The 12,944-nt window shown below is 35.8% G+C and overlaps 1 protein-coding gene across 15 annotated transcripts in view; it reads right to left on the reverse strand.

Moving 5' to 3' along the window:
- The window catches only part of PICALM (phosphatidylinositol binding clathrin assembly protein), a 147,957-nt gene that overhangs the window by 59,841 nt on the left and 75,172 nt on the right, over window positions 1-12,944 (reverse strand). For all 15 annotated transcript variants that reach the window (XM_037840962.1, XM_037840954.1, XM_037840953.1 and 12 more), the window contains exons 5-7: window positions 11,146-11,239; window positions 2,045-2,156; window positions 689-795 (exon numbers count right to left, since the gene is read on the reverse strand). In XM_037840962.1, coding sequence (XP_037696890.1) covers window positions 689-795; window positions 2,045-2,156; window positions 11,146-11,239 — 313 coding nt within the window. The remainder of the gene's footprint in view (window positions 1-688; window positions 796-2,044; window positions 2,157-11,145; window positions 11,240-12,944) is intronic.

The following is a 12,944-nucleotide window of genomic DNA, read 5'->3' on the forward strand; positions in this document are numbered from 1 at the left end:
AGAATTATCCTACAAAGACATCTCTGGGGGTGATATGGGAACACGGTAGAGGAAGAAAATCTTAAGAGCTGCCTCCGTGCTATCAAGATAATGTCTGCAAACATTACCACAACTGCCCTCTGCGACAATTTCAGAAAATTATTTCTAAAACAGAGTTGCAAAAATAGATTACCTTATAGCCTTCATTCATGGTTTTCACAATCAATGGCACTCAAACACTAAGTACACCAAACTCATTTCCATAAGGGAATGAAAACATTTTGAACCATGTGGCACTAGTTGAAAGTGCCACTGGAAGAAAGGGATTTGCACTCACATTGAATATTCTCTACCACATGTAACACAGTAAATGTCCTAAAATACACTGTTAATTCCAAACATAACATTTCTGCCACCACTGTATGCCACCGACCTAACTGTATAGAAGTAAAAGGTTTAAAAATAGATTATCTTTCAATATTCAGTACTGAATTCATTATCACAGAATGTTATTTTACTCAATATTACATCATATTCACAGTACAGAATTCAATACATAACATTGATACAATTCATTATATACTTTACTTAAATTAAAGACATTTCTTTCATTTGGATACTGAGTGTTTTCTTCAAAATCCACATTTAAAAGCTTTTAAGAAAAGAAAAAAGGCAAGTTAGGAGGTAAATTCACTTAAAGATAGTTTACCTCTGCAACTTTGAGAAACTCTGAGATTCTTGTCATCCTAGTCAGGAACTTCTTATATATGTCAAGACCTTCTTTGCACTGGTTCTTTTTCATATCAAAATATTTTTCTGCCATAAAGAGATTTGAAAATACTTTTACTCACATCAAAATATATCAAAAATGAAAAAGATTAATAGCTCCTAAAAGATTGTATAGGTTTCTCAAAAGAACATACATATTTCCCAGGAAAATACCAATGTTAAATTAACTTAGACATTTAAAGCAAATTAGTATTGATACTATCATATTAAAAGTATAAAACTTATTTGACTTTAGTTATTATTACTAGTTTGTTCTACAATGCTTCTTCCCTCAGTTCCTTAAATATGTATTTCCATGTAAGGACATACCACAACTTACTCCATTTAAACAGCACTAACATCTATTTCCAAATGTTCTTATTCTAGTAATACTTTTAATAAAGACGGCAACTTTACCATATCCAAATGTCCCTTGGTAAACTCATGTAAATTTAATATAAAAACAGCAGTAATGATCTTAATTTATATCAATCATAGGATGAAAAACTATGCCTTCCAAAGCTTTATAAAAAAGAAAAATCTTCATTTTTCACTTGTGGAATAAGCACAATTTCCCTATTCCTCTGGATTAAAACAACCCTGAATGAGTTTGTGTTAACTAGCCTTAAGAAAAAAAAAAAAAGAGAGAGATTTAAATAAATAAAGGAGGGAAAGAGGGGAGGCGGTAAGAGGTGCATGAACGAATGAGTACATCGGAGTAAACATATTTGACACCTGACACTTAATATTCAGCATCCTTTGCAGTTACTTGTCTACTTCATCCAAATCCCACTGAAATAAATGAGCATATTCCAGGCAAATTTGACTACATTCTATAAATACCAAACGTACAATAAAGCACACGAATTCCTAAAATGCCTCAAAAGTAAAAAGCATCGATAAAAATAAATGCTTAATGCATTTAAAATAATTATAGCTTTAAAAATTAAGTTTAGAAATATCAATTTTACAGTCAATCAAAGTTCTTTATAGAGTAAATTATGAGGAAATAAGGTTTTTCTGGGTCAGAAAAATGCCAACATAATTTTTATGGGTTTTCATGTTTCTAAAATTAATAAAAATGATAAGTTCATCTAGCTGAGCATTCTGTAAAAATAAGTATTTGATTACTTAGAACATGTAACCAGGTATAAATTTTTTTCCAAATAAACTATTACAAGGGAGGAATAAATCTCAATTACTTTTTAAAGCAGCTTTAAACAACAACTCAGTCAATATTATTTACCAATGACACAAGAAAAGAAATAAAATGTGTTTAGGCTCCAGTGGTATTTACCCAACAGGTTAATAATTCCTTCATTGTATGCTGCAAACAGTCTAATGGCATCTTTGAACAGGAGCATGAAAGCAGCATTTATTACCCCATTTGTAAGTTCGTTGCTATTAACCTGTGAAAAATTGGAAAATAAGATTAGCTAGTCTTATGCTTTAAATGGCACTAACATAAAGACTTCCTCCAAATTAAAATACAGTAAATTCAAACATCTAGCCATATTACAGGAAAAGGACATTTATTTCTTACAATCAGAGTTATAGCCAAATAGTACAAAAATCTTTGTAAAATGGTTCGAATTTATATAAAAGCCACAGCAAACAAAAATCCTGCAGCATTCTTCAATGAAGCTAGAAATAAATCATTAAAGACAAAGATGATGCCATTTGCCCTTTAACTCTTTAAAATTCCTAGGCTACATCTATTCATTTCAACTTTAAATACTTCTAATTGCAAAATGAAGCCCATTTCTAGATGGTAAGTTCACCATGATGAATGAAAGATTTTTTAATATTTTTAAATCAATAAGTATTGACTAAACCAGCTGCTACAATCACCAAGGCTCTGAGCTGAACTATGTAGAAGATACTTATTTTTAAAAATACACCCTTTCCCAATAGGTGTATCTTTAAAATGGTAATAATATCTTGACCACATACAGTAACTGTGAGAATTAAATGATATGATCTGATTATAAAGAGACTAGTGTATTTCCTAGCACATAAGTGACCAATATTTATTATTTTTTAATTATTTGGTAACCAAAAAGTAGCACTCATTTGTCTATCAAGAAGACTGGAAATATCTTAAATTTTGTCTCAGGGAAATAATAAAATGTCCAAACAAATTAAGTTCTTTTTAAAATAACAGAAAAATCTACATGAAAATTAACATGTCATTAGATATATCAAAACATAAGTATAAAGCTGAAAGGTAAACAAGAAATTGGTAAAAATTACTTACAGAATATGTAACAGGGTTGAATTCTATTTTATAAAGAGAACCTTACTTAATAAACCAATTAACCAAATGACAAAAAAGTCACGTAATAAAAAATACATATGGCTAATAACATAAGAAAAGAGGTTCAACTTCACTAACCAGACAAATTAAAATATAATAAAAATAGTGAAATATTTATTCTTGAGCAGAAAATAAGCAAGTATCAAAATAATAGATAAAAGTTAGTGCCAAAAAAGATGAAGAAAAACAGGTACTCTCATACCCTGCAGACAAATGAGTGGGCTCAATCCTTTTAGAGTGTAAGTTGGCAATATTTATTAAAAATGTTAACATTTATATTCTTTGAATTACCCAATTTGTTTTCTAGGCATCAACTCCATAGAAATGGGTTTACAAATGTCTTGACAGGCACAGGCACAGGCACAGGCACAGGCACAGACACAGACACAGACATACGAAAGTATTTACTGTAGCAATGTTTAGGGTCAAAAAATGGAAAAAAACTCTAAATATTCTAGGAGGAACAGGTAAACTGTTACTATGAGGTACAATACAGACAACGAAAAGAATACATAATTCTATAAAGACGTTCACAATATATTAAGAGAAAAACATTCAAAGTTGAACCCTCTGAGCCTCTATACAAACCAAAATAATGTCTTATAGTTACATCGATCCCCTATGACTTCTAGTCAAGAGGTCCACAAACATTTTTTTGGAAAGGGCCAAATATTTAGTCTTTGCAGGCCACATGCTCTTTGTTACAACTACTCAACTCTGCTGCTGTAGCATGAAAGCAGCCACAGATAATATGTAACCCAATAAGCATGGCTATTTCCATAAAACTATTTATGGGGACAAATCTGAATTTCATATAATTTTCATGTGTCACAAAATATTCTTTGATTATTTTCTCAAAATTTAAAAATGTAAAATCCATTCTTAGCTCACAAGTCATACAAAAACAGGCAGTGGACCTGTGGTAGCTTCGAGCTGTATGTATCACAGAAAAATATGTTCTTAAACCTAATCCATTCCTGTGGCTTGAACTTATTGTAAGTAGGACCTTTTGATGAGGTTACTTAGTTAAGGTGTGGGCCACCTCAATTGCAATGGGTATTACTCCTATTACTGAAGTCCTTTATAAGTGGAATGGAAATTCAGACATAGAGAGAAAAAGCAAGAAGGAGCACCCAGAAGCTGAACATCAGCGGAATCCGGAAGAGAAGGGAGAGAACAGGAGACCCACCATGTGCCTTGCCATGTGACAAGCTAAGGACCACGGATCACCAGCAGCCAGCCTTAGAACACTATAGTCTTCTGGGAGAAAGCTTTGCCTTGATGATGCCTTCTTTGATTTGGACACTTTCCAATCCTCAAAACCATGAGTTAATAAATTTCTACTTTTTAACCCGACCCATTTCATGTATTTGCTTACATAGCCAAGGAAACTAAAATAGGACCAAAGTTTGATAATCTCTGTTCTGGACTATGAAGCACCTTAAAGACTCATTCACTGAATGTTTACTGCCATACACTACTAGCCACTGGGTATGTAGTAGAAAACAAAGCAGGCCTGGTCCATGCCTTTGAAAGCTTAAAACTACAATTAACAGCACAAGTTAAAGGAAAACTCAATTTCAATATGAAATTATCACAGTTCCATTCATTAACTTGCTCTTACAAATTCTAAAATAAAATGTTTTAAGAGAAATGCCCCTAAAAAAGAAATGATTTGAAAATATCAACAACTAACATTTTACAAACAAATCAAAGCTGGCAATGTGGTTCAAGTAACTGCCAGTAAAACAAAAATCCCTGTTGTTTGTTTAATTTTTCCGTAAAATTTTAAAAATTTTAAAAAAATCCCAGAAAACACACTTTTGAGCAATAGCTCCTGTGCTGCTTTGGATGTATTATGTCCCCCAAAACGCCATGTTTTCCAATGCAGTCTTGTGGAGGCAGACATATTAGTGTTGATTAGGTTGGAATCTTTGGATTAGGTTGTTTTCATGGAGATGTGATCCACCCAATTGTGGGTAATACCTTTGATTAGATTATTTCCATGGAGCTGTGACCCTGCCCATTCTGCGTGAGTCTTGATTGGCTTACCAGAGCCTTATAAAAGCTCAGATAGAAAGAGCTCAGTGCTGCTGAAGCTTAGAGAGACATTTTGAAGATGGCTGGTAAAGCCGACAGTGACATTTTGGAGAATGCCATTTTGAAACACAACCCAGTAGCAAGCAGACACCAGCCACATGCCTTCCCAGCTAACAGAGGTTTTCCGGATGCCACTGGTCATCCTTCAGCGAAGGTACCCTACTGTTGATGCCTGTGTTTGGACATTTTTATGGCCTTAGGACTGTAACTTTGTAACCAAATAAACCCCCATTATAAAAGCCAATCCATTTCTGGTGTATTGCATAACGGCAGCATTAACAAACCGGAATAGCTCCATAACACACTAATAAATGTGTTATTTGAACTTCCTTTAATTGTTGTGCTATGAGACCTACAAAGCAGACAAAAGTGAAACATTAAGTTGGCAATTCATAAACTTCTTATACATTTTAAAAATCTAAAAGCCACTGTATTGGTCAGGGCTCTCTAAGGAAACAGAACCAACAGAAGCTATCTGTAAATATGAAACTTATAAAAGTGTCTCACGCAACTGTGGAGATGCATGAGTCCAAATTCCATAGGGCAGGTCTCAAGCTGGCAACTCTGATGAAGGTCCTTGATGAACTTCCCAGGAGAGGCTGGCTAGCTGAGGAAGAAGTGAAAGTTCCCTCTTCTCCCTTAAAAATCTTTAACTGATCGGATTAAATCCAACTGATTATATTATCTCACTGCGGAAGACACTCCCTTAGTTGACTGTAGATGCAATAAGCCAGAGATGCAATTAAGTGACTGATTTATTAACCAGCCAGAACTGTCCTTGCAGTAACAGTTAGGCCAGTGTTTGCCTGACAAGACAATTGGGCACCATCACCTGGCCAGGTTGACACATGAACCTAACCATCACATTCTACCCCTTGGCAACTTTGGAGCTATACACATCTCCGTAAACCATATTTAACCTCTAAATAGAACAAAGTAACAGATATGTTTTGCCTAATGATACTCAGCTGTCCTGCGTACAACCGAAAATGCACTAAATCTCTCCAGGATAGGGTGCAAGTCCTTGGGTAACATTCACTATTAAACTTGATGCCCTATAGCTTTAATACTATAACATGAACAATACAACTTATATCATATGATAAGGGGATAAATAAGATAGAGAAGAAAACATAGATATTTGCTTTATGAACAAATATATACTCATAACAAAACAAGGAGGAAATATTCATGCCATCATGGTCATCCGGTCGTAGTTCCTATATATCACTATATTCTCCCACTACCCATTCTGTATTCCCTTTATCCCCAGCAAGCACTTCAGCAGGCCATGGTTCTTTGCCTGGTGGGGAAACTAAAACTTTCATTCCTGAAATTTCTGGGCCATTGGTAGTCCTGCCTGGATTGGGTTGTTGCAGTTTTCCATTGACTTAATCACAGGGCATGGTAGTACTAAGAGACACCCTAGGGGATCTCCCGTATTCCAGAAAAATTCTCTTTTACTTCCATTGTGTAGCTACACTCCTATTTCTCCTTGATAGTCAGGCTGTCACCCCAGCCAGTACAGTAATACCCTTCCTTGCCTGTTGATTTAGAGAAATGAGAAGCACACAATGGCCAGGTGGTAGTCTCAATTTCCAGTTTAATGAAATCATTGCTGTGTCTCCTGGTAGGAGCACTCCTCCTTTTGAAACTAAGATTTGTGGACCAGCAGAGCTTAAAGTTGCAGGGACAGGAAGCAAAAATTTTCCTGGTGGATCACTAGGGGTGATAGTGAGTGCTGCCACTCCTATTTCCACCCCTTGATTCCTGGACCCGTGAATCCTGGCTATGGGAGAAACAGCATCATAGAGTGGACGTTGATTCAGAGCACACACAGCCTCCTGGAGAACGCTGTCCCAGCCCTGCAAGGTATTGCCACCTAGTTGGTGCCATAATTGAGTCTTCAAAAGGCCATTCCACCATTCTATCAACCCAGCTGCCTCTGGATGATGGGGAACATGGTAAGAGCAGAAAATTCCATAAGCATGTGCCCATTCATGTGCTATGAAGTGGGTTCCTTGATCAGAAGCAATGCTGTGTGGAATACCACGACAGTGGATAAGGCATTCTGTAAGTCCATGGAGGGCAGTTTTAGAAGGAGCATTGCTTGCAGGGAATGCAAACCCATATGCAGAGTATGTGTCTATTCCAACAAATCGCTGCCTCTTCCATGATGAAAGTGGTCCAATGTAATCAACCTGCCACCAGATAGCAGGCTGATTACCTGGGGCAGTGGTGCCATATCGGGGACTGAGTGTGGGTCTCTGCTGCTGGCAGATTGGGCACTCAGCAGTGGCTGTGGCCAGGTTGGCCTTGGTGAGTGGAAGTCCATGTTGCTGAGCCCATCCATGCATAACCTCCATCTCTACCACCATGACCACTTTGTTCATGAGCCCACTGGGCAATGACAGGAGTGGCTGGGGAAAGGGGCTCACTGGTATCCACAGAACAGGTCATCTTATCCACTTGATTATTAAAACCTTCCTCTGCTGTAGTCACCCTCTGGTAAGCATTCCTATGGGACACAAATATCTTCATATTTTTTTTGCCCACTCAGAATATTTCTATCCACATCCCTCTTCCCCAGACCTCTTTGTCACCAATTTTCCAGTCATACTCCTCCCAAGTCCCTGACCATCCAGCCAAACCATTAGTAACAGCCCATGAATCAGTATACAAATGTACCTTTGGCTAGTTCTCCTTCCAAGCAAAGTGAATAATCAGGTGCACTGCTCAACATTCTGCCCAGTGAGAGGATTTCCCTTCACCACTGTCCTTCAGGGACATCCCAGAAAGGGACTGCAGTGATGCAGCTGTCCACTTTCAGGCAGTACCTGCATATCAGCAGAACAACCTGTAAACCAAGCCCAAGTCTTCTCTTCCTCAGTCAACTGATTGTAAGGAACTCCCCAAGAGGCCATCGATCTGGGCTGGGTAAGAAAGTGGATTACCATCAACATGAAAAAGGGCATTTATGAAATACCCAAAGCTAACATAATTCTCATTGGTAAAAGACTAAAAGCTTTGCCCCTACGATCAGAAATAAGACAAGGATGTCCATTTCACCACTGCTATTCAACATTGTACAGTGAGTTCTAGCCAGAACAAATTAAGAACAAGAAAAAAACATCCAAATTGGAAAGGAAGAAGCAAAACCATCTTTATTCACAGATGACAGCTCTTTATATACAGAAAATTCCAAAGAATCCACAAGAAACCTATTAGAGGCTATTAAACAAACTCAGCAAAGTTACAGGATACAAAACAACACACAAAAACCAGTTCTGTTTCAATACACCAGCAATGAATGATACAAAAAGGAAATTAAGAAAGCCATTCCATTTATAATAGCATCCAAAAGAATAAAATACCTAGGAATAAATTTAGCTAGCAAAATACTTACACACTGAAAAGTATAGAAAATTGCTGAGAAGAGTTAAAGACATAAATACATAAATTGAAAGATTTCTCATGTTCAGAGACTGGAAGATTTAAAATTGTTACGATGCTTGTATTACCAAAAGCAATCTGCAGAGTCAATTCAATCCCTATCAAAATGTCAACAACCTTTTCACAGAAATGAAAAAACTAGATCCTAAAATTCATGTGTAACTGCAAGGGGATTCAAACTGCCAAAGCCATATTGAAAAAGAAAAACAAAGTTAGATGACTGACATTTCCCAATTTCAAAACTTACAAAAATTAACAGTAATAAAAACAGAATGATACTGTCATAAGGATAAACATATAGCCAAATGGAATAGAATTCAGAGCTCCAAATAAAACCACACATCTATAGCCAACTGATTTCTGATAAGGATACCAAGTCCACTCAATGGGGAAAGAAAAGTTTCTTCAAAAATGATGCTGAGAAAACTGGATTTCCTCATACCAAAGAATTAAGTCAGGACCCGATATCACACAATAGACAAAAATTAACTCAAATTTATCAATGACCTAAATATAAAAACTAAAAACATAAAACTCTTGTAAAACTCCATGGATGTGGCAATGGATTCTCAGATATGACACCAAAAAGCAAAGCAACAATAGAAAAAATAAGTAAAACTGGACATCATCAAAACTAAAAACTTTGTGCATCAAAGGACATCAACAAGAAGTGAAAAGACAACCTACAGAATGGGAGAAAATATGTGCAAATCATATATATGGTAAGGGTTTAATATCTAGAACTCCTATAACTCAACAACAAAAGACCAAAAAAACAAAACAAAACAAAACAAAAACACCGAAATACAATAGCAACAAAACCAATTTAAAATGGGAACAGACTTGTACAGACAATTCTCCAAAGAAGACAAACAAATAAGCACATAAAAAGATGTTCACCACCATCAGCCATTAAGTAAATGCTTTATTAAAATAAAACGTAAAATAAGTGTTAGAGGGCATGTGGAGAAATTGGAATCCTCGTGCATTGCTGGTGCGACTGTAAAATGGTGCAGCCACCGTGGAAAACAGTTTGACAGTTCTCAGAAAGTTAAACATAGAATTGCCAAATGACCCAGCAATTCCACTCCTAGGTATGTACCCAAAAAAAAATGAAAACAGGAACACAAACAAATACTTGAATGCCAATGTTCATTCACAGCAATTTCACTCACAAAACCCAAAAGGAGGAAGCAATCCAAGTGTCCATAAATGGATGAATGGCTAAACAAAATGTGGTATAGCCATACAATGGAATATTATACAGCCATAAAAAGGAATGAAATTCTGATGCATGCAACAACATGGATAAACCTGAAGACATCATGTTGAGTGAAATTAAGTCAGACAAATATTGCTGATCTCAATTATATTAAACAATGAGAACATGCAAATTCAGGGAAAGAAAGTAGAGTATAGGTTACCAGGGGCAGGGGGCACAGGGAGAATGGAGCGTTGATGGATAATGGGTACAGGGTCTCTGGAGTGATGGAAAAGTTTCAGTAATGGGTGGTGGTGACAGTAACATAGCCCTGTGACTATGATTAATGTCACAGAAATGTATGCTTGGGAATGGATGAGATGAAAAATTTTACATTGATATGTTTCCACAACTTTTTGGGAGGGAGGGAGGGAGGGGGAGGGGGAGGGGGAGAGGGAGAGGGAGAGGGAGAGGGAGAGGGAGAGGGGGAGAGAGAGAGAGAGAGAGAGAGAGAGAGAGAGACCCTGTCTCTAAAAAGACAGTGACACTTAAACGTAATAGATGATCTTGGACTGAATCTAATAACGGTGGAGAGAATACCCAAAAGGACATTAGAACAAATTAAAAAATTTATAATATAGCCTGTATACTCTATAGCAATATTAAATTTCTTGAACTTGATTATTGTACATAATGTGGTCACATAGTGGATATCCTTGTTCTTAGAAAGTATTAAATGGTAAAGGAGCATGATGTTTGCAACCTACTCTCAAATATTTAGAAAACGATAGATTAGATAGATAAGTAAGTAGGTAGGTAGGTAGAAAGAATGATATAACAAATTGTCAAAATGTTAAAAGTTGGTCAATCTAGGTATCTGAGTTGGGCAAGAGGAGAAATCATAGGAGATATCTTAGTATAAATATTGTCTTTGCGTGAATTATATATTTATAAATACATAATCATTTCATTGAAATTCTGAGGAAGAAAAATGCCATAAATGTTTTAGCAGAGTAAAATTTTTAAAAATAAAGTAGATTCTCAGATCAGTCCCTTCACCTCTCCATCACTTTCTTCAGCTTGTACATAAAAAACTCTAGAACTAGAGAAGAACCACTTAGAGAAGTTAAGAGTAAATCAAAACAAATACAGAATAGAAAGTGATATAATTTGGGACCATATTTATAGAAAATTCTTAGTCAAACAGGATATTAGCGTGAAAAATAAGTGTTTATGAAAACTTTAGAATAAAAACTGCTGGTCAATTATAATGACCTAACTTTTCAAAATCATTAAGTTATAAAAAGAATTGGTGCAATCAACTTACATTAAAATCAAGAAGTGCATCCATCTGATTTTGAATAATTGGTACAGTTTTTAGGAGTTTTTCTGTGTTCATTGTTCTCATCACTCCATCAGCCCTGTTTAAAAAGAAAAGAAGAAACAATTACATTTGTTATATCTACCTGTAGAACTCCCATCCGGTTTTCTGTTTAAACAGAGAACAAAGTTGCTATGAAACCTAACATATTTTTAAATTACTATTGAACCTGAAACCTCAAGCAGAAATCATAAAGGGGAAAAAAAGAAAAACAGTAAACACTATATCCCCAATATCAAGGCACTCATTTACAAGTAAAAAGAATACGAACAAGAAAATGTAAAGCATCAGATATAAGAAAAGCTTACACTATACAGCAAGGTCTACAGTGCACTTTTTAGATAAGGAAATATCTGATCCTCACAATCACTTGCGTCTGAAGGATAGTGTTTTTACAGATTTTTACGAATTACAAATAAAATAAATTATTTGATTCAAATCACTGAAAACAGGAGTTGAACTCAAATCTTAGAGCATGGCTTTATAATACTTAAGGTGTTTTATTAATGACTCCAATAGTAATGACTTGTAATAAAGAAAACTGTAACTGAAATCATTACCAAATAAAGGTAATTTTCCAAGGTATTCTGTCTGGCCATTAAAAAAAACGAGACACTCAAGAGAAACACTTTTAATAATATATTTTGTTCAATATTTCCAAACAGATATTTTTGGACAGACATTTCTAAAAATAGACAAATATTTGCAGTACCAAATAAACTAGAATTTTACAAAACTGCTATCCAAAACACCAGACAAGAGGTACTGGGCACCAAGGTCCACAGTTTACATTAAGCGCTTATTATATATCAGTCTCTGTATTAAAGGTTTAATGTATGTTTTTTCAAATCCTTACAAAAATCCCATAGATATACTTGTTCCATTTTATAGATGATGAAATTTTAGGTTTAATGAGGCTATACGACTTGTCTAAGGTTAATGAACTAATCAGTGGTATGGTCACTATACAAACCCAGATGGTTTGGATTCCTAAACAGTATTTTTCATAACGTTTTGGCAGCGTAAAAAGATCCTCCCAAAAGCTGTGTAGGCCTTTCCTAATTTATAAATGACCCATAGTTATAAACAGTTGTTGTACCCTGGGCTACCTCCATCAATCACAAGCCCAGAAACAGGAAAAACAATTAAGCTATGAAAAGCAGCAAAGGCTTTGATGGACACAACAGCTTAATGAACGAACTCTGGACTACATTAGGTAGGCAGCTATTGACCAGCTTAAGTCTAACTCTACTTAATAAGGTATGTTAATCAATGGATACCTGTTTCCTCACACAACTGAGCAAACTGGTATAGCTATAAATTCATGATGATCAATCTCAAATGGTGACTGAACATCAGCAATTCTCTAAGCCTCTTCTAATAAACACTCTTCTAAGTACCTCCTTCTTCCACTCTTCCTCTCCTGACTCCCCCATCCACCAACACACAAACTCTCAGCTCATAAATCTCAAAATATTTCATTCAGAAACAGGAACCAATACAAAAGAGATTTCCAGTCTTCAAACCACCCAATCTACGTCCATCTATTCTGTTCCTGTTACAATGGAGGAAATGTATCTTTCTACAGAAGTTAAATCCCACTCATGCAGGTCCTCTGGATCCCACCTTCTCTCAACCCTTTGGCTGTCTTCCCTTTCTCTAACAGGGTGCTGTCCAATAGAACTATCCGCAATGATGGAAACGTTCTATATATACATTATACAAAATGATAGTCACTGGCCCAC

The sequence above is a fragment of the Choloepus didactylus genome, chromosome 6, assembly GCF_015220235.1.
Source record: "Choloepus didactylus isolate mChoDid1 chromosome 6, mChoDid1.pri, whole genome shotgun sequence".
NCBI classification, from domain to species: domain Eukaryota; kingdom Metazoa; phylum Chordata; class Mammalia; order Pilosa; family Megalonychidae; genus Choloepus; species Choloepus didactylus.